Here is a 22,205-nt window from a genome sequence, read left to right as displayed (position 1 = left end):
TTCGTGTGGATTTCGGTGTCCATCAAAATGCATCCGTTGTGTATTGTCAAAACTAGCACACTTCTTAGCTACTAAATTCTGTTTCAAGTGTCGATTCAAATAATTACTGGCACTATAAGACATAAACATGCTCCAGCGAGAATATTCCGTGTGGTTTGATAATTAGCATCTTTTTTGAATGGAGACGCAAGGGTATCAAAAAATCGAAAGATATTTTCATTGCTATTATAACGGCTTATAGCATTCAAAAACCTGATTTTTTGGGAAAAACATTGTTGTTTGTAATCTGAACGAAATACGTATATAAATGATATTATTAAAAGGAGAGAGTTGCAGCTATCATTTATTTTTACAATTATCTTATTTTTCAGAACTAGAAGTTATTAGTTATACCGACCTAATCAAAGACCCGTTACAGACTGACAGAGTTCTTGCAGTATATTGCGGAGTCATACTCCATTTGGTTAGCCCCACCTCAAAATAGTACATTGGGGTTGCTTTTTACGCAGTTGGCATTTAAAAGATTAGATTAGATATATTCATACTACACTTATTTGATACCCCGTACAAACCATCTTCCGAATCGAGTAAAAATAATCCGCGTTATTGTAAAAATATCCCGTTCAAAAAAACGCATAAAAACAACCCGCGTAAAAAGCGACCCCTGTGTATTAGCATCTTCTGGATTCTATCACTATTTTCAGACCTTCAATTCATTTGATGCATCCGTATCAAATAAATTGACCCGTATTTAATGATCATATCATGTTTTATTTTCTGAATGAAAAAGTGGAAAAGGGACAAAAAGCCAGGAATAAATAATTAAATGAATCAGTCTTGCAAATGCAACATTGAGAAAATTAAATCAACAGTTATAATAATTATAAATTTAAAACTAAAAATTTGGTCGGTGTGCGACCAGGCCGAACCGTGCGCCTCAAAAATTATTTCGAGTAATTCTCGATCAAAGTTTAACCATCCCGTATGTTTTTTGCAAGCTGCTGCAGAGAAATTTTGTTATTATACCATTATTAACTGTTCAAATGATTTTGTTTTTTCATAAAAGACTGATTATCAACAACCAACCACTAACAACCACTGGTGTTAACCTTCATTGCATCCTAAAAAAAACTTACGTTGTTTACCCTGGTGTGTGGTTTTCCACACATACAACATTTGCATTTGTTTTGGACAAGAAACAACTTAATTTTGCCCCAAACTTATTTTTTTCATTGAGTTCATACATACCTGAAGCTATAGGTACCAAATAATCCTGTTTCGAAAATCGAATGAGGTATGTATGTGTGCGAAAGTATGTGTATCTGTGAATATTTTCATTCTTACGACCATCATATCTCGATTTTCTCAGCAACGGCTGAACCGATTCGATTGTTCTTAGTCGCGTTTGAAAGAGCTAAAAGTCTAGTTATTTGACGAAAAATATCGTTTTGATCCGAAGGTTCATTCAGAAATGACGTAACGAAATGTAGTCAGCTTATTTAGGAACTGATGAACTAACCGATTTTTTCTTTCAGCGGTTTGACTGATTTGAGTCCTTTTGGTGCTAGATGCGTTTGTTAGGATTTGGAGGATAGATTTTTATTCAAAGATGTACTTAAAATTAAATGATAATTTCCAAAGGTACGTTGAAAAAAAAAACAAAACAAAACTTGTGGAAACGCCTAGTACATTGCAGTATTTTGGAGGAAACCAATTGAAGAATATTATGCGTAGTGTACAAAAACAATCTTGAAAAATACATTTGGATTATCTCAGCAATGGATGTATTGATTTGATTTCCTTGGCTGCAATTGGAAGGGCCTGAAGGCCATTAGGTCATCATCGGACATTTGTTTGATCCGATGGTTCATGCAAAAGTTACAAAACAAAACGTGTTTACATGATATGAGACCAATTAAACAAGCTATGATAGCAGTTGAACAAAAAAAAGTCCTAACATCGGTTTGACCAAATGAAGCAAATGTTCGTAAGAATATTCTGAAATCTATGCTAAGCAAAGTAAGCAAAGCTTTGGTGCTACATTCCGATTCGTTCATTATACACAGACTTCGCAGTCAAATGTTTAGTAAAAAGGACAATTGCAGGGTTAGCGCTACGATCCTACTAACACTAACAGTTTCTCCCGAGCCGAGATTCGAACCCACGACGACTGGCTTGTTAAACCACCTCAGGAGATCCATTCTAAATTTATTTCAATATACCTAAAAGTGCGAGTATACTTGTCTTGCAGTAGACATAAAACTGTGTAAATGTTGAGCATTAGCGTTTAAAAAAATTTAAATTCGAATGTTGTATGTGTGGAAATCCACACACCAGGGTACACAACGTAAGTTTTTAAATACCTCTTCAACCAAAAATATTTTTCCCTTGGAGAAAATGTATTTTGTGTAAGATTGATGGTTTAGGAAATGTCAAGAAATTTCATCAAAATCGATCGATAAGTTTCCGAAAAAAATCAAAACAAAATTCATTTGTGTGGTTTTCCACACAAGGGTTCAATGAAGGTTAAAATTGTAATTTAAAAAAAAAGGGCGCTTGGTTAAAGCTGGTCGCACGCCGACTATTTAGTTAGTGCACAATTAACAATGAAGAAAAAAAGATATTTATTTCTACTGCTTTTGCAACTTTTACGGTGGAAAAAGCAGCACTGTTTGCCACGCAGCCTTGCTTACAAGCTTTCATGAAAGCCTCTTCATTAACCTCATTTGTTATTTCTTGACGTTTCTTTTGAATTCAATCAGACTGCTTGCTGTCTATGCACTCTACTTATTTTCAGTAGCAGGGGCTTAAAAAATCACCATCATACGTGATTCCGTAGTCCTTTTTACATCACTAAAATGAATTTTATTCACGAGTTGAAAAAGGATTGATTGTTTACTTCGAAAAGTAGTGTTGCCCACACTATTTTTTTGTGTCAAAATTTTCAACCTAGTTTGGCTCAAACTTGTTCTTTACAATTTTTTTTTAGAAATTCCTAATGTCTTATTTTAAAGTAAAAGTCAGACTTGCACTTGTCTCGTAAAATCAGGAACCATAAAATGCTTTAAGCTGAAAAGGAGCTGTCATTGTCATTTGTCCTGCGGCTCATCTAACCCGCAATGTCGAAAAAAATACGAAAAACGAAACATAACGCCCCCCAGGGATCATTTAGTTTTGTTCGAGTTGCTCGAAACGAAATGCGCAATGTCACCCCAGTTTTTTTAACTACATGCACAATTGGCACAAAATTATAACTTTCGCGTATTTTAACTTTCGCAATCAAGCTTTATTCATTTGTAAGCAATTTATTTACGCCATCAGCAACTCACAGTTTTTGTAAATAGTTTTATTTTGCCAAGAACTACTTCACAAACTAATTTTATTCTTTATTTTAAGACTACCGCTTCCCTTCAAATTAAAAGATTAGCGTTTTGAGGACCATAATTTTAGTGACGACCGCTAATCAGCTCAAAAATTAGCGAAATCAGCAAGTCGTAAACTGAATTTTAGCGTTGCTGTTATATAAATTTAATTGCCAGGTGATACCGTACGGCATAGTGTTTTCGAAAAAATGGAATAAAAATTTTCTTCAAAAATTTGTTTTTGATTGATAGCCAAACTACTGGGCTTAAACTATAGACCATCGCACGGTGACGTCACGCATCTGATGCTTGTAGCTTTGTTTACCTTCGGGCGATGCAGTTTTGCTCTCAATTATAGCAAACCATTTCAATTGTAAGCAAAATGCCCTTTAAATGTTGTGCGTGACGTGCCAGTACATTAAGAACAACTACACGCAAAACTTTTCCTTATTACTTTAGAAGCAATAGCGCAAAATTGCCTTTTGGGTTACAAACCTATTACTTTAAAGGCAATAAAATTCTTCCCCAGTCAAGTAACAACACATACTGCCATATATTTAGCACGTGTTACGGGAGTACGACTATCTCATAATGGTCGTTTCAACCACATGCAAGATTTTTTCTGTCGAAAACTGCTCCCTTCCCATCTCAAGCAAAAAAAAAAATCACACACCGTCGCATATGTTGCACATGTTACAAGTTTCTTCAATCTCCAATTCATCCGGTGTGCGTGTATTAGTTCGCATACGGAGTAGAGAAAAAATATGACAAGAGCTGCCAAGCAGCATTTTCCCCGTCATAGAGTATGCAAACGTTGATGATTTCAAAGACTTGAAATGCGTCTTGAAATGACATCACGATCTGTAAACTGCGTTAGAGAAAAACAAAAACATTCGCTTTCCTGCAAGATATCTAAAACACATACTCATTGGTACATGGAAACTCATTGGCACCTGTTTGAAAATACAATACTCGTGCCTAACCAGACAATATTTGCAACTTCGGCAACTCTGGTCAGACAGTATTACATATTTCCATTTCAAGTAAACACTGGGGGACGAAACGAAAGTGTTTCTAATTAGACATTTGAGGTTGACGGTTGAGATTCTGATTATGTGTGGATGAAGGGGACAAAAATTAACCAGAGAGTTGCATCAATACAAATGCAGCGAGTGAAGTCTTGCTAACACATGCATTGCGGTGCTTGGCTGTATGTTCTCCTCCAGAAACACATACAAGCGTGTGGCCGTCATAATTTTTTATAATGCGCAGTCATAAGACACAATAAGTAATAAAAAATTGCCCTAAAGTAATAAAATGTTCCCCGTTTGCGTTGGGTGTATAAATTGAGCAGCTGATTCACTACGCACACGATTGCTCCGCCAGAAAAAAACACAAAGTCCAAAATGTAAACAAAGTTACCACTAACTGTCAGAAAAGTGAGGTTAAAGAGATTCGGTGAGATGGTCTATGGTTCAGACAAGAAGCATGAAATCCTTTTTTGTCCATTACTTTGGCCGGTCTGCCACTACCTCCCTGGCGAATTATCGTTGATCGCTGGAAGTTATACACACCCAAGAAACATTTTTTGGCTGATTAGGCGCTTTTATAACTAATCTTATCCAGCTGACGGCTGAACATAAATCGGACAATGTATTTCTAACTGTTTAATCAGCTTTTAATCAATCGGTTTTGGAGAACTAAATCAGCTACTTGTCACAATCGGCTTCCTAAATAGCCGTTCAAGGGTATATTAAGAAATAACTCAGTCATTTGAACAACTTTTATATATGCTGATCGATTCTGTAGAAGCGATTCATTCTTTGTACAGCTTGTAGAAAAACTTATAGTCTTATAGTCTAAAAAAGCGCCTATATGACAATTCCATGGCAAAAATTGTACATTCTGTCTTTCTGAAAAAGCGGTTTTTCAAATATGTTACAGCTACGATAAAGATAATTCAAAATATGTATTCGTACTAATTCTAGCTAAACATTTCAAAAGGTCCTATCTGCTTTTATTGTTTTTCCGGAGCGACTTTTCATTTTGGTAATGGTTCAGCTTTAGTAACTCTCCCAAGCGTGGTTTTCGTTCAGAAGGCTAGAGTGATCCCTCCGCTATCAACCTGTGCAAGTAACGTGCATAAGAGGTGTTTAATAAGTTGTGGTGATTGAATGAAAGTGATCGATCAAAAAATCGATCGAAGCAGATAGGACCTTTTGAAATGTTTCTCTAGAATTAGACAACATCTAAATCTTTCGATTTTTTGCACCTTTGTGTGTATTTTTCATCGTTTATTTTAATATAATTGTTAGTAAAAATTTAGTATTTTTAGTATCCAATTACTTAACTGCCAGTCTAGAATCTCTAACTCATGCTCATGAGGTTGCTGGTAGAACGCGTTGCCGATACATCTATCTTAACATACACGCATACGTATCGATTTAGGCCGTACATCTATTTCCAGTTTATTTCATAAACAGTTCTACATTGGCTGAATATATACTGAATTGTAGCTGAACAAACGCTCCATTGAAACACAAAAACCGGTTCTCTGAAGTAATACCTAACGGTAGGTCCAGGGAGCATACAATATTAGGACTGGAGACTGGGGGTCTAGCGAACCCAACCCCACTCACTGAGTTATCATCTCAGGTGTCTGTTAGCAGATTTCCCACCACGTTAAAAGAAAACATCATCTGTGTTCGTCATACTGGTAAAGGCAACAGAAAAGCTGATACGCAATGCATTGCAGGCAGAGCCAAAGTGTAGCTCTTGCTTTTATCTAACATGCACTTGGTGCTTGATGCTCGTCTTTGGACCGCACACAACGAATTAAGAACAGCACCACAGAGCGAATATCTCTTTTTTGGGCCTTTTCAACAGTTACATGAAGCGTGGAGCGGCTCCGCGATTTTCGTTTGCTATTTTACACTTCGTAAATAACGTTTGGGGTAGGAAAAAGGACACAAATTGCCGATTTTTCATGGGTTTATCTTCACACGCACTGACGAAACTACCTATACAGCATTAATCATAGTAACCCATGAGTCAGCTGAAAAATATGACAGCCCTATCAGTCGAACTCTAACCGTTATGGCGAAAGCAGTGAAGCTACTCCGTTCAGAAGTGTGCGTGTTTAAAGAAACGTACATCGTGTGGTAGTTCGTGGACACATCTTGGCAAAATTGGACAACAATCAGAGCATTGAAAGTTCCGGACGGCCGACGACCCTGAGCGACAAGAAGCTCTAAAGAGAAGACCGAGGGAAAAGTGGCTACAACGCGACGTGCGCTTGGCGGGGAGCACGGTGCAACCGGCCAAACAGTGCAAAAGTACCTGTCGAACATGGACATACATGCCAGGAAACAGCAGTCCCGTCCACTGGTCTTAAAGTTGCAGGCAATGATGTAGCGGCAGCGCCTGAATAAGATGGTAAAGTCGATTTTCCCAGCAAATCGCGACGTGGCATTGGTAATGGACGACGAGACCTGTCTCACCCTGGATGGCAACGACTGGCAGGGCGCTTTGTATTTTACTTCCACCACGGAGGAAGTGAGCACTTAGGTGAAATTCATTTCACACACCAAGCGAAAAAAAGATGGCAAAGTAGTTTTTTTCGCTCCGGAATAGCCGTGAACGGGGAATTTATAGTACAAAGTGCCTGCGGGAAGTTGCGTCGTTCATCAAGAAATACTATGTCGGCCACACGCGTTTTTTTGGCAGGATCTAACTTCAGCCATTACTCGGAGCGATCGTTGGAGACGATGGAGCGGCTGAATATCGATGTTGTACCCAAGTTGGCGAAACCGCCCAACGTCCCCAAGTGTCGTCCCATCGAGGATTTCTCGGCAAACATGAAGTGTAAGATCTACTCCATATTTTGTCGCAAAAACTGAGGAGGAATTGATAAATAAAACGAAGAAAGAACTCAAAAACATGCCTACATGCATGTTTTCGTCCGTCATGGCACCATGCCACTCGCAAGGACGTAGAATTTTTTTTTTCAAGTAAGCTAACATAATTACCTTTCATAATTTAACAGCAGATCTTAGCGTGTATTAAATCATAATTGTGTTTGTGATGTAGGTACACTAGAAATACACTTTTTTGTTTTTGGTTTTCTAGCTAGTGCTCTCACTCTGGTGCACATTTAACAACCCCGAAAAGCACAATATCGAAGACTGTGAAGAAAATGTATTCGGGTATTGTACAATGTATCATGAAGACAGTATTCACTGGACAAATAGCCTGCTCCTATCAAGATTTGCAGCTGAAAAGCACTCTACACTGTTTAGTCCACCATTTCGTAAAACCTCTAAGGCTTTATACCTTGTGGGTTTTTTTTTTTTCAATACCAAAATATTTCAAATAAAAATATTCAAATAAAAGATTGAGCTATCCGGAGTTAGTAAATCTACAAGGGATAACTACTTTAACAGATCGCATGGAATTGATTGCTCGAAAGATGGCTTCAATAGGAAACCCTTCATTTATTAGATCATTTCTAACCACTTACACTGTGCAGTTGAGTAGTGGAATTATTAACCCTCTAGTGCCCAAATTAGTTTTTAGACGGACTTCGAAAAAATCACTATGAAGCTTTATAAACATTTTTTAAGTTCTTATTGAAGCTTTTTAGAGGTTCAACTGAAGACCGTCTAGAGGCGGCACTGGGCACTAGAGGGTTAAGGAAGTAAAATTGCTCATAAATTTCATAATCTTTGAACAGCACTCATTGTAATCGCTATAACTCAAACTGCTTAGTTAATTTTTAATCATAAATAATGTTGCTTCGAGTACCTCGGCTGCACTCACGATTATAAATTTATGGCAAAATACCAAAACAGAAAACCGTCAATATTTTTGCGGCAGACACCATAACCCAAGAGTAATCCAAAAGAAATTCGATCACGTTTTCACTTTATTAAGAACAGTATACTTCGCCAGTGGCTTTTTCTTCGATGAGAATAGCAGGCGTAATCCACAGATTTCTTCCCGAAACAAGAGATTTGTTGCCACTATCGCACCAGTGTCCGCTGCGTATGGTTGAATTATGGGCGGGTCTCACAAGGCTGTCGAATTTCTCGTGTTTTGGTGTGGGAATTTATCAGATTCGCAACAGAATTTTATTGAAGTTTATTGAACCAACTGTACAAATTTCAGAGCTTTAATATATATTAATTTATTTATTCAGCTGGTTATTCCTATAAATTCGTCACCGGTCACCGGTTTAACCAGAACTCAAATTTATGTTTAAAGTTTCCTTTCATATATTGGAAATGTGAACTATGATGTGCTACGATCCAAACTATCTTTGGGCAGATGTTACATTTGCCAATTTAACCAAGGCACTGGAAATACAAAAATAAAATTAGAAAACGAAAAATTCTAAGAGATATTTTCATCTTAAGGTACTAGTCATAATGAGGTCTGGTAGGTAAACAACTGTGCGTTTCCATCAAAATTATAAGTTTACTTAAAAAATAACACATCTTTGCCTACATTCAGGCGAGCTCACTCGCAAGAGTACAGCTACTCATGTACAAACGCCTAATAGCAGGCAGCGCGCAGTGAAGCATACAACTATAAATTTTCCTCCCAATGACAAACCACTTCCGCCTCCATTCATCTTTCGACTCAGCAACAGAGTCAAAAAGCAATGGCACGTGAGTGACTTTCTCGAACATTTGCTTCATCGCTCGCTGTCGAGAAGAAACAAACAACAATTTGTCTTATTACTGCAGCAGCAGCAGTCAACATTTCCAGTAACTTTTTCCCAGCCCATCAAACCCTGTGCACGCGTGACTGTACCGTTTCAACGCCCAATAATGACTGTATCAAGGCAATGTAGGTTCTTTGCATTCCGCGATCTTCGTCGGGCGGGAAAGCAATTTCCCTCCACAGGACCTGACGCTCACTAACGATGCGCTGCCAGCAAATTAGATGCCAACGGAAGAGAGCATGCTTGTAAATAGAGGAAATATTAAATTACCGTTTCTTCGCCAACCGTCGGACCGGTGGAGGTTTGTCTTGTTGCGGCTCAATAACAGCGGGATCACCGTAAGTCGTCGTCGCCGTCATAGTCGTACAGCCTTTTGCCACCGGAGAGATGTTTCCACACCTTCCAACAACGTTTCGGAAACTTCTGCTGGAATAAAATAGCTAGCAAATAAAGCCTGTAGAGCAACTAAACGCGCGGATGCGGAAACCGAGAGGAAATAACTTTCGTGTTTGATTGTGTTTATAATTCATGATTTTCTAGCACGAATGCGGCATCTGCTAGGGAGGCCAGCGCCGGTTTACAACTCTTCAGAATTTCTTTATAAACCATGGAGCGGAATTTCCACCCAAGTCGTTAAAACGTGGTACGGTGCGCTACCGCTCCGAACGGGGTGAAAAACTGGTCCGTTGCTGGCGCGGAAGGGACACTGAAAAATGGATGCTTTCACGGTGAAAATTGACGTCTGTAGGCAGATTCGAGCTAGGGTTAGACTCTCCCAGGAGCGTACTTTACGTTGGCGGCTGATCATTACTCAAAACAGATGCCATAGACTTGTCAGTGACTCTGTGCTTGGTATATTCTAATGTACCTTGCTGTTCGGAAATGGCGCTTTTACATTAAGTAAAATATGAAAAGGATGTGCTCGGATCATGGGTAGATAGTAAAATATTTTAGAAAAAAAATTAAGTGATATTTTACTCGTTCATCCCGTTTTGTTTAAAAAAAATCGCATATTCTAATGGGTTTTTAATAAAAATTTCTGAATTTCACGTTTATTTACAGAGGCACTCAAATACCACGGCACTGGATTGACAGACTACGAAAAGCAGGAAATCGAGAAGTACCCGGAAATTTACTACCTAGGACTTGATGCCTGCAAAGTTAATGCCAAACCGGGCAGTGCAATCAACTCGGGTTACGATGATGACAATGGCAGCTACAATAAGGTACAGTACAGTCATAATGAATTTATTTTACCCAACACTGAACATAATTCACTTCCTTTGCTGGGATCAGGTTATCCACGATCACATCTGCTACCGGTATGAAATCCTCGAAGTCATCGGCAAGGGAAGCTTCGGGCAGGTGATTCGAGCCCTGGACCACAAAACCAATCAACACGTCGCAATCAAAATCATCCGCAACAAGAAACGCTTCCACCATCAGGCGCTGGTCGAGGTGAGGATACTAGACGAGCTGCGAAAGAAGGATGCGGATGGGTCGTACAATGTGATACACATGCTGGACTATTTCTACTTTCGGAATCATCTCTGTATCAGCTTTGAGCTGATGAGGTAAGTGTTGATGAACTTCAGGTTTTGAAATCTTGATTACCGGTCGTAGTACTCGATGCGGGCGCACGGTCCGTTTGGTCCCCAGCAAGGACCGTACGGGGTGTATGTCGAGCAGGGCCCACAGGGAGAACAAGGTACACAAGGAGCGCAAGGGCACAGCATGGCGCACGGTGGCGAGACACATGGTCCACACCGGGGTGCACAGCGAAATTTAATCTATGGGTGAAAAATTTAAAAAAAAAACTAATTGCATTAACTATTGACAATCTTGCTGGAAGTTACCAATGGACGACGGCAGCTGATTCTACACGGTGAACAAGGCATTTCGAACTTATCGATTTTCTTAACAGTTATCACTTGAATTTTGCTTCTGCTTTGGCCGAAAAAAAAACTTGGAGTGACTTTTTTCGCTCAAACTTACATAGCTTGCTTGGGTAGCTGAGCATTTATTCTGCTGAAAGGTAATAAAATACCTAAAAAATAAAACAGCTCAGAAAAGTTTATACTTCTGCTGTAGATTGGAAATTTCCATTATGGATTAAGAAGTAAGTTGAGGGCGCATAGTGAACATAAATTTTCCAATATGGCGGCGTTTAGTCTGTAATCATTAACTGTGAAACTGCATAACTGCGAAGAGCACTAAACCGTCGTCACAGCCGGTTACGTGCGAACGGCAGTAACTCTGTGTAATTGTGGCAGCAATTAGAACGCAGAATAAGTTGAAGTCATTTCGCGTGTTTACATGCTAATTCAATTCAGTTTTATGAGGGTTGACTTTTCTGGTTGTGGTTTCGTTTCCCAGTTAATGGTACAGGTTCATGGTGGGAAACGAAAAATTTTTATTTTGGATTAATAATTTGTGCATTATTTAAAGATGTTGAGAGCTCCGCAATCTTTAACACGATTTTTAAGTTGTATAATGAATTGTACACTATTTTTAATGGTTTAATTCGTTTGAAAGGAAAATAAGATAACGTATAGCAATGGTATTCAAAACAATGAATTTGATCAATTTCTGTAACATTTCTCATGTATTTTTCCAATTTCAATACGATTTTTGAGACAAAAATTCGCTGTTGAAAATTCATGAATTTTAACATAAAACTACACTGATGGGCGCAATGAAAGAATCACCCCAAACTTGAAATTAAAGCAGGCTAATATAGAATTTTTCTAATTTTTTCGGCATTTTAATCAATACTACGAGAAAGTAGGAAGCAACTGGTACAGCGATTTTCCATTTCAGTATCGTTGAATTATTTTTTAGAGAAACAAAAAACACGCATGCACCCTCCGGTATTGACAACTGGTTGTTTACATCTGACACAAACATATTTTCATAGTTCTTTAATCAACTTTTCGTGCATAGTAACGTGTAGTAACGTAACGTAAAGCAAATCTCAACACAGGTTCAAAATTTAAGTGTGCGTGACTTCCAGCGTAAAAAATCTCTTCAAAACATTGCTGAGAAGTATGAGGTAAGCTGTGCAGTCTAGCGGGTTATTCGGAATCATCAGACACTCGGCAGCTTCGCCGGGAAAAGGATCGGAAGTTAAGATGGACACGCATATTATCCGGAAAGTGAAGGAAACTCACGAACGACCATTGGATTGTTTCAATCGCACCACTTGACGACGCACAGTGCAACGTTCCATAGACAAAAATCAAAAAAGTGAATTCCTTATTGAACCAATTCTATATGCTGGTATGTTTTATACATGTTTGAGACATACTGTAATGATATCATCAATTTCCCAAGTTCACTCAGACGATTATGGCACGCATCTACTGCGAAGTGGTTTCAACTATTCAAGTGACACGTTATTTTTAAAAAATTTTCTTAGTTTAGTACTTTATATCTTTTTATGTTAAAACCAAAATGGCAACGGTAGAGGCATGTAACTACTACATTTCACATGTTACTATTGAGACATAACGTAGCGCACTTGGAAGTTAAAGGCTTCTTAGTCATGCTTATTTATGCGTAGAGAAAAAAGACACTTTCGATTTAAAAGCGATTGTCAAAAAAAGTACCTCTCTGAATTTCACTTTTTCCTCTTATTTGGAATGTTTTTCAAACTTTGGAAGTGATTGCCATTGCTCAAATTTGCTCTTTCAACCGAAATTCGCGTTTGCAAATGATACCTCTGGAACCAAGAGTGAGCAATTCCTAGTTATTCTGTCCCTTATTTTTATGTATAACACGTAATTTATGGTCAAAACACATAAAAGATTCCTGAATTAACAATGTCTAGATGTTTTGCAACAATAAACCGTAAATAAACACAATTAAAAGAGAATTAAATAGAAATAATCATAAAAACTGAATGTGATGGCGTTTAGGTCACTTTTTCATCGCCTAGAAATTATTTTAATATGCTTTTCAGGCCTGTTATCTCGAAATGGATAATATTCTTGGAAATTATCATTCTATGCTTCTGTACAAAAAAAATGGCGTTTGGGACATTTTTGCGATGACGTATTTGATATTCGTCAATCATGAAATTAGTAGCTCTCATCGGTACTGAACATTTTTCGTGTCACACTAATTGAAAAAAATACTAGAATGGCTGTTTTGATTTTTGTTCCGCGTTCCCATACATTCAACGCACTGTGCGACGCTTGGCGGGACGGACCTGAAGAGTTACTTCGCCGAAAAGCGACTGATGATCAGCAATACCATTAATAAACTGAACTTTAGTTATTAGGGGCGGTGTCAACAAGCTGCTGGATTTCTGGAAGCGTGTCATTTCATCGGATGAGGCCCAGTTCCAGCTGTTTAACAAAAAAAAAGACGACTCCGAGTGTGACGGAAGAGCGCGACGGTTTCCTAAACCAGCATTTACAACCAACTATGATGTACGCTGCTGGAAAAGTAAAGGTGTGAGGCTATTTTTCGTGAGTTAGAGTGAAAAACAGATCAACGATATTATAACTGCGATGGTTACATCGAAAACTTGTACAATAACCTGACAAATTCCACGCTACAAATGGGGCTGGAGGACATCTACACCTTCCAATATGTGGACAATTTTGGAAACAAGGTGGACAAAACTGACGTTATGAAAAAGCAAACTCAATCCCAATCCCAATGTTGCAGCATTGAAGAAGACTTGGTATGAGCTGAACCTCCAAAACCTCCGGAACCTCGTTGAGGGTACGCCAAAGCGTTGTCAGTTGGTTATCGAGGCCAAAGGGAGTCATATTGACTATTATTATTTGTTTATATTGTTTTTTTTTTTTTCAATTTTAGTTTTAAGGAGTAAATGTAGTAATGAAGATAGAAAATTTAACTAACTGAAAATATGATTGAAAAAACTACAAAAAATTTAGTTCAGCAGGTGGGACCATTTCTATCTTCATTACTACATTTACTCCTTAAGCATAGTTAACAGTTCCAAGCGAAGTGAAAAATTTGACAAGTGAAAAAGCGTAAATTTTCGCTAGCGAAATCTGTCGTGAAAACCCGTTTGTGGAACACGCAGGTAGTTCTCCAGTCAGCAGTTTACAGTTTAAGTGAAGCGAAATTCACGAGTTTACATTCCGAGCGAAATGAAATTTGGCTGCAATTGACAGAATATAAACGCACGCAAGTTTCTGCTTGCTGTTGCTTTTGAAGTAGAATACTTCTCTCAGGAAGTTCGGCACATAGGGATGTGAAATGAAAATCTAAAACCGAAAAAAGTGAAAAATATGTCCAATTTCAAATGCTAATAAATCGGTTAGTATTCGATGGATTTCCTTCGTTCTTGCAGCAATAGATTGGAAAATCTTCTAAGATTCTTCCCAAAATAATATAATTGTAATTTTATTACTCACACTATTGTACTATTTAAAATAGTCAAGCCTTGTCAAAACGAAAAATTCGACCTCTGATTGGTCGTTATATGCTTGCTTCCCAAGCACGGTCGACAGGATCATATACCTTGCAATTGAAAACATGCTATTTGGCCTATATAAAAGCGTGTTTCAGCCGGAGCCGCTCATAATAGTTCTAGACAGCGACAACAGCAGTCGTCCTTCCTTAGCAGCAGCACTTGCCCTGTGGTTGGTCACCACGTCTCAGGAGCAGCGCGGTTTTTCTCAGCGTGTGTCGCCAGACAACCATTATTCCCCCCGTGTTGGGGCAGCATGAAGATTGCCATCAGGAAATCCAATTTCGGAAATCAAAATGCCTTTTTCAAGGCAAATAAACAAGTCATTTAATGTAAATAATTTTTGTCAACGCAAGCAAGCATTCTGTGTTGCATCCTAGCAATTTAAATTTGTCGCACCCGTCTAATTGACCGAATGTGAAATAGCTTCCACAGAGCATGTTGTCCGTGTATCTTAATTCCTCCAATGTTAGGGCAGCTCAAAGGTTGTAATTAGCAACCGATTTTGAACCGCAACATGCTTTTTTCAGGGCAAATAAAAAAACAATTGAAGGTTAATAATTTTCTGGCATCAACACAAGCAGACATTCTGTGCGGGATGCAATCAAATTCTGTTGTAGTTGTCTAATTTTCACTTTATTTAGTAAACCCCCCACTGTAGGGGCAACGCAAAGGCTGCGATCAGCATAACCGACATTGAATAATAAACTGCCCTGTTAGAACGCATTCACAAAAGCAGTTAGTTCGACTATGCAGAGCTAACATGAAGTCGATTCAATCAATCAGCATAAACAGAATTTCGTCGTCTCCCAGCTGCCAAGTTGCAACATGATGCAACACGCAACAACGAGCAAACGAAATCGCTTGATGTTACGAACCGCAATAAGATACGGGTTAAAACCGTTGCGTGTGTGAGAGCACCATCGGTGTTTATTCGCTGGATACAAAAATCAAATGCGAATTGTGGAATAACTCGTCTGAAGAACATAAGGAAATGGTAAACCTGAACTGAAAGGCGTGGCCTATTACGTAGCACCCTTCGGCTATAAAAGAGTGTTTCTGTGAAAACTAGCTACATTCATTAGTCGGAAGGTGAACTGAATGGACCGTCCACAACGTTGACAGCAGTAGCAGCAGATATCGGCACTCAGCAGGAACAGACCATAGCAGCGGGTCGCGCCTGTGGCTGCCTTCAACTTAAACAAATCACTTGCCCTGTGGTTGGTCACCACGTCTCAGACCTCTGCCAGGCTGAACGCCAACGCGAGCGATCGGGCGAGATTTTTGCGGTACATCAGCCGGCATTTTCTCTAATGGAAAAGTAGGATCATTTTGTTTAGAAGAATATTACTGTTGGTAATATTACAGAGATGCGATTGCATCATATCCGATATGGAATTGAACAATTGTTCTTTTGAGGACAAATAAAACACTTAATTTGAAGAGTTAATAGCTTTGGGTACCAGTAGCAGTATGGTAACAGCCTCAGCGGTAGGTGCAGCCGGTACTTCCCTAAGGCCGATGTAATAAGGAAGTAAATGGAAGCGGCACGGCGAAACAGTTCGGGTGTTCTTAGACGCGCGTCATTTTTCGTACGATAGCGGCGGTATTAGCGGTAGATGCATTTCACTTACTCCAGTAAAGCCGTGTCTAATTTTCAATGTGAAAACACCTTTCTATGGTGTTGGCCGTGCGCATAAGGCCTCTGCCAGGCTAAACGCGATAAGCGGCGCGAACCGATACGCCGGCCGTAGGTTAATTTACAGCCGTAAGTAGAGCTGTGTAAAAGTATTCTACTTCAACCTTGCGGTCGTGGCCTTGCACACAACCCTCCTGTGATTTTTTCACTACCGTTTGCATGCGTGAAAAAAGTAAACCCCAGTGAAAAAGATGAGATCCACAACCTTCGATTTCGCTGGATCGAATTTGTTTACAGTTCCAAGCGAAGTGAAATTTTTGCAGGTTGCATTTTTCACGAGCGTGAAAAAATGAACATTTTGTATGAGATTTTCACTTCGCTTGGAACTCTAAATATGCATAGCATAGCATAGCATATTTGATCGCCCGTGTGTTGCCCGCGATTGACCAGAATCAGCTGAAATTGCACAAAGAACCGTCAAAATGGTGCCTAGGAGTAGCAAGCCATTTTCAGTGTACAACTCCTGGTGATCTCTCTTTTCACTGGTCAATAACGTAGCTGGCCACGCCCAATGCAGATCAATAGAGGAAGAGATATCGGGAGTGTTAGTTTAATACTTGTTGCTACTAGAGACCGAGGAATCCTCTGCATCGTCCACAAGTATCAAAGGAAGGAATAAGTGTAAGTGGAAAGGAATTGATCTGGATCCATCGCGGTTAATGGTGCGATCTTTTCTACACAAATTCGCGCACGATATGGTTACTTCTCGGTCTCTGGGCAACCGGCCACCAGGAGACGATATAAATAGAACCGCGCCATGAACGCTGTATCGGTATACAGGAGAATCGGAGTTTATAGTTGTCTTCGGCAACCTACCAATCGTTAACAGTCTGTATCATAGCAAACTTCGCGTTTTATCCCGTGAACTTTTTAAATTTACCTAGAAACGAATGGATTTTGTAAAACGCAACAACCGCACGCCGAACGCTAACAACGCTAACTACTGGTACCAGTGATCATACCGCGTTGATTTGTGGCATGATGGAAAAATGGATAATGCGCTCAAATAACCGATAGAACAAGTAAGGAAAAAAACCTTCGCGAGCACAGTCTCTGACCAGAAAGCCACCACGAGGCACACCCGAGCATAGTACGATGTAATGGTCATTGATGCGTAGTCATTGAACTTCGAAACCGTCGTATTAAGATAGTCACACTGAGTGCAGTCAAAATACCGCGTGCGAAACTGAACTACCCTCTCCGAAAGCAAACAAGAGCGTGCCGACCACTGGTATGACGGAAAAGCCAAAACACACGCTTTGTTAAAAAAAAATAATAATAATAATAAAAATAAATCTAAAAGGGAATCGGCGAAATTCCATGAATCCAAAGCTCAAAACATCAAAGCTGAAAATATAAAACCGAGCAAAATGGTCGCAGCCGTCCGAGTGAAGCGATCTTTCTGATGAAATCTATCTCTCGTTGCAAGTTTCCTATTGAGTAGAAAAAACTGGCAAAGTTCCATGCATTCAAAGCCATAAGAATTAAAAAAATGCAGATACACATGTTCGCCAAAACAATATGCATAAATGTAGTTATTAAAACCCGAACAGAATTCTAAGTTTATTTGAAAATTGCCAAACCAATCACAATCAAAGTAAGTTTGTAAATTATTGTTTGGAAAACATATACAGAAATATCTATCCAAAAGCTAGGAAAATCATAAAATGAAATCAAGTTTCACCCGTGGAATCAAAACTGGCGCAAATTGAGTGAAAAAGTTAGTGGAGCAGCGGCCGTTGTTCTGGCGAAGCTCACTTGAATATTTCAGGTCAAACAATTTTGACTTACCGCAGCTAAAATAAACGTTGCTACTTCAACAGCAACAACAAATTGTTAGAAGAGCAGTTTGAACGAATTCGCGGACAAGTGTGCCCTCTGTTACCTTTTATTTTAATTTTATCATGGAATCTATTCTGTAATCCGTTCAAGATGAAGTACCTACGTTACGTCTTAATTAGTAGGACCGCATTACTCTCCCCATGGTTTTGGCTTTTGCCGATGATTTAATTTTGATTGCAGAAAACATTGAAGATTTTGAATTAATCCTGACCAAGCTAACAGAATGATTAAACTATGTATGATTAAAATTAAATGACAAAGAGTGCAAGGCACTGGTTCGAGAGCGAGAGGTGACACTGCAGGAAAAAAATATTAGTGGAATATTAGCATACTACTACCGACCCGTTGCGTTATCTAGGTGTTAATCTCAGTTTGAAATTGGATCGACCAATGAAAGTACGCACGCGGTGCAGGAATTCTGTCCGAGTTGCTAAAGCGGTGATGCGATTTCTAAAAAAAAAATATAAACCAACCTGAGAAGTTACCCGTGATATATATGAGACAATGATTGCACCTGCCATAATATACGGAACTCAGGTGACGGTATTGACTAAATATAGCCGCCTTTCGATTCGCGACTATCAAAAGCAGTTATTTGTGGGATGGCTAGCTTATGCCGTGCTTCAGATGCTGGACAAATGGCAAGATCCGTGAATACCCGTGAAATGAAGTACGACGACGCGGGAGATCACACCCATTTAAGGCTGCCACTCGTCTGCAAGCTAAACATTTACGTCGATGTAGACCTTCATTTGCTTGGAGGGACACTATAAGGCACAATATGGGGCTATACGAAGCGCTGATGTATCAGGACTGGTTAGAATTAGCACAGCAAAAAAGAAAAAGATTTCATTCAAAGTAATAAATTATGTTTGGTATCATTGATAACTGGCTCTCATAGAAGCTATTTTATGAAAATACCTGAGATCAATCACTTCACTTTCTACAAGGCAAAGCGTTCCGCTAGAAGTGAAGTATTTCAAACACAAATTTTATACCAACAATTAACTTATTCATTGGAATTCTTACTAGAGACACAAAGAAGTTTTATTGTGAGCTAGACACCTTTCAAGAAATTGTATGTATATCCCAGCTATTAACAAGCTAGATACTTGAGCCGCTAAAACACGTTATACTCACAGCAACATATTAATGAGCAGTTTTAGATAAATTCTATATTAGACTCCTATCCAAATTCATTTAAACTATCTAGTTCAATTGAAAAAAGTAAACAGATAAACGTCGATGACTGCGACCTTCATCAATCGATATAAAAAATCGATTCTTCCTATCCCGACATTATATCTGGTATCGATGTACTTTATTGAAAGCACCTTTGCGATTGTACACAGCACATTTATCGATTCGTGAACACTGCACCGTCACGAAACGATATCAGCTCTTATTTTGTATTTGAATACAGTCAACATGCACTAAACGCAACGCAAAGCGAACACACGGCATCATCAATGTATTCGATAATCAGAATCGATTTTAGTAATCGAAACGATAAGTCTCACGGTATTATCTATTCAAATGCAACCCTAATGAGAAGTGCAAATTTCGTTATTCGTTGGGGGGCTCAACAATTATTTTCTTTCGGTAATTAGAGATTGTGTGCCAAATATGATGATTCCAAAATGTAGTTTTTAGCTATCTTTATGTCATAAACATAAGTTTGGTATGCTTATTTTATGACTTGAAATTATTCATAATTGAATTTGTGGGTATATTGACCACTGTTGTTGGGATTAACGGTTATGCAATTGTAATACCTATAGCATGGTTGTTACTGCAATGAAAAAAAAAAACACGAACGCCCCCCTTGAGAAATATTGAACTTAGCTTCGAGTATATACAGCCGGGAATCCAAACACTTTCCAAACCGTCTGATGCACCTCCGAAAGGTCTTTACTTCACTCTTTACGTCCAGTAGTTGACGTTGTCACTCTTTTCACACACTCAAAACCGTTTTCTTTTCGTGAAACAACCACTTTTGAACTAAAAACTGGAAGGAACAGGCACACCAACCATTGACCGGTAACAGCGTTGCCAGTTCTCAAGCACTTCGCTTGGAACTCTAAATATGGCTTTAAAACTAAAATTAAAAATAGCATGACTTTGCTTAGGTTCGAAAAAAAAAGTAAAAATTGTTTCTTCATATAAACCATGAAGTGGATTTTTGTTATGTCACACCTACTGAATAGTCATTAGGTCAATTTGTTGTTACTGTTTTTTTTTTCAGAAAAAACAAACAACTTTGGAATAGCTAAACAATCTATGAAGTATTATTTTTACGTAAATTTTTTTACCTTTTTTCGCACGTCTGACACGAGTTGGGACTTAGTTAATCATGATTGGAAATAAAATTGTAATTTGTTAATTAGGAATTTGGATTGGGATTGATATTCAGATTGGAACCGGGATTAAGATTAAGATTAAGATGAGAAAGGATTGACACTGGGATTGGAATTGTGCTTCACATTGGGATTAATAATGAAAGAGAAATTGTAATTGTGATCAGTATTAGAATAACTATTAGAACTTGGATTTAAATTGGGGTAAGTACCGTGGAATCGAGTGAAATTAATCAGTGAGGTAAAGGTGATCACCTAGAAATTCGCAATTTAAATTACTGAACAAAAGATACTGAACAAAGTAATCTCAATTAAGGTTACATTACGTTGAATTTGGAGAAGTGAGTGAAGTTTGGTAAAAGCTCAAAAAATATTATTTTCAACAATGATTATTCCATACCAAACCATTGATGTAATACTGATAATTCCGCAGGAAATTACAAAAAATTCAATTACAGATTTCGTTTTTGATTTTCTGCAACAAACCGAAATCTGTCTAACGATTATCGAATGAGAGTAAATTTAGTAAACTGCATCTCGTGAACCATCATGAAAAAAATTAAGCCTGAAATATCGTTATTTTCGTTTCCAAACTAGCTTTAATTGATAATTTTCATTTCAGGAATTCATTCAACATGAACATATTGAAATATAGCATATAACATGAATGAATTTCATTGATCAGTTTCACCCCGATTTATCTCATAATAGCTTATAGAACTCTGGAATTTATTTCATAAGGTAAAAAATAGAAATTTCACCAATTGCCATAATTATTTTACTTGAGTTTATACCAGTACTTGTTTTAAACAAATACACTAACGTCGCCTTTTACGCAGGTTTCTTACGCGGTTTTTTTACGCGGATTCCGGAATTTACATGGTAATTTTTTTACACGGATTTCGGTTTCTCTTCACTCGGGTTGCAGAATTTACGCGTTTTTTTCACGCGGATTCCGGAATTTACAAGTTTATTTGCGCAGATTCCGGAATTTACGCGGTTTTTTATGCGGCACGTATCCCCCGCGTAAAAGCGACTTTAGTTCACTATTTCGGGACAAATGTACATGAAGCCAATTAATTGGAAAACACGTTTTGCTCAAAAAATTGAATTAAAAATCAGAAATCCGTGACCCAATTCACCATTCCATTCCAAAAAGAATTGTAAATAAAATGGGACTGTACCGAAATTGAGATTGGGATTAGTACTGGAATTGGTATTGGTTTTTTTATTTCAGACTACGATTGGAATTGGGTTTGAGACTGGGCTTAGGAATGGGATTAGTTTTGGAATTGGGATTGGAATCAAGATCAGAATTGGGATTAAGATTGAGATTGAGATCGGAATCGGGATCAGGATTGAGAATGTGATTGTGCTTTGGATCAGAATTGGGATAAGAATTGGAATTGGTGTTGGGATTGGGATCGGATCGGGTTTGAAATTGGCATCGGGATTGGGATTGGGATTAGGATTGGGATTGGGATTGGGATTGGGATTGGGATTGGGATTGGCATTGGCATTGGCATTGGCATTGGCATTGGCATTGGCATTGGCATTGGGATTGGGATTGGGATTAAGATTGGAATTGGGATTGGGATTGGGATTGGGATTGGGATTGGGATTGGGAATGGCATTGGCATTGGCATTGGGATTGGGATTGGGATTGGGATTGGGATTGGGATTGGGATTGGGATTGGGATTGGGATTGGGATTGGGATTGGGATTGGGATTGGGATTGGGATTGGGATTGGGATTGGGATTGGGATTGGCA

At 38.6% G+C, this 22,205-nt stretch overlaps 1 protein-coding gene and 1 long non-coding RNA gene across 8 annotated transcripts in view; one reads left to right on the top strand and one right to left on the bottom strand.

The window, feature by feature from the left end:
- Positions 1-22,205, top strand: part of LOC129733271 (dual specificity tyrosine-phosphorylation-regulated kinase 2) — a 296,861-nt gene that overhangs the window by 224,090 nt on the left and 50,566 nt on the right. For all 7 annotated transcript variants that reach the window (XM_055695016.1, XM_055695015.1, XM_055695014.1 and 4 more), the window contains 2 exons: positions 10,150-10,313; positions 10,384-10,661. In XM_055695016.1, coding sequence (XP_055550991.1) covers positions 10,150-10,313; positions 10,384-10,661 — 442 coding nt within the window. The remainder of the gene's footprint in view (positions 1-10,149; positions 10,314-10,383; positions 10,662-22,205) is intronic.
- LOC129733272 (uncharacterized) lies at positions 10,175-11,083 on the bottom strand. Its single transcript, XR_008729449.1, has 3 exons — positions 10,944-11,083; positions 10,624-10,877; positions 10,175-10,563 (listed from the first exon to the last, which is right to left on the bottom strand). It is a non-coding gene; the product is annotated as an uncharacterized LOC129733272 (long non-coding RNA).

This window comes from Wyeomyia smithii, chromosome 3 (assembly GCF_029784165.1).
Source record: "Wyeomyia smithii strain HCP4-BCI-WySm-NY-G18 chromosome 3, ASM2978416v1, whole genome shotgun sequence".
NCBI lineage: Eukaryota > Metazoa > Arthropoda > Insecta > Diptera > Culicidae > Wyeomyia > Wyeomyia smithii.
The sequence above is the reverse complement of the archived record's forward strand: the minus strand, read 5'-3'. Positions and strand labels throughout refer to the sequence as shown.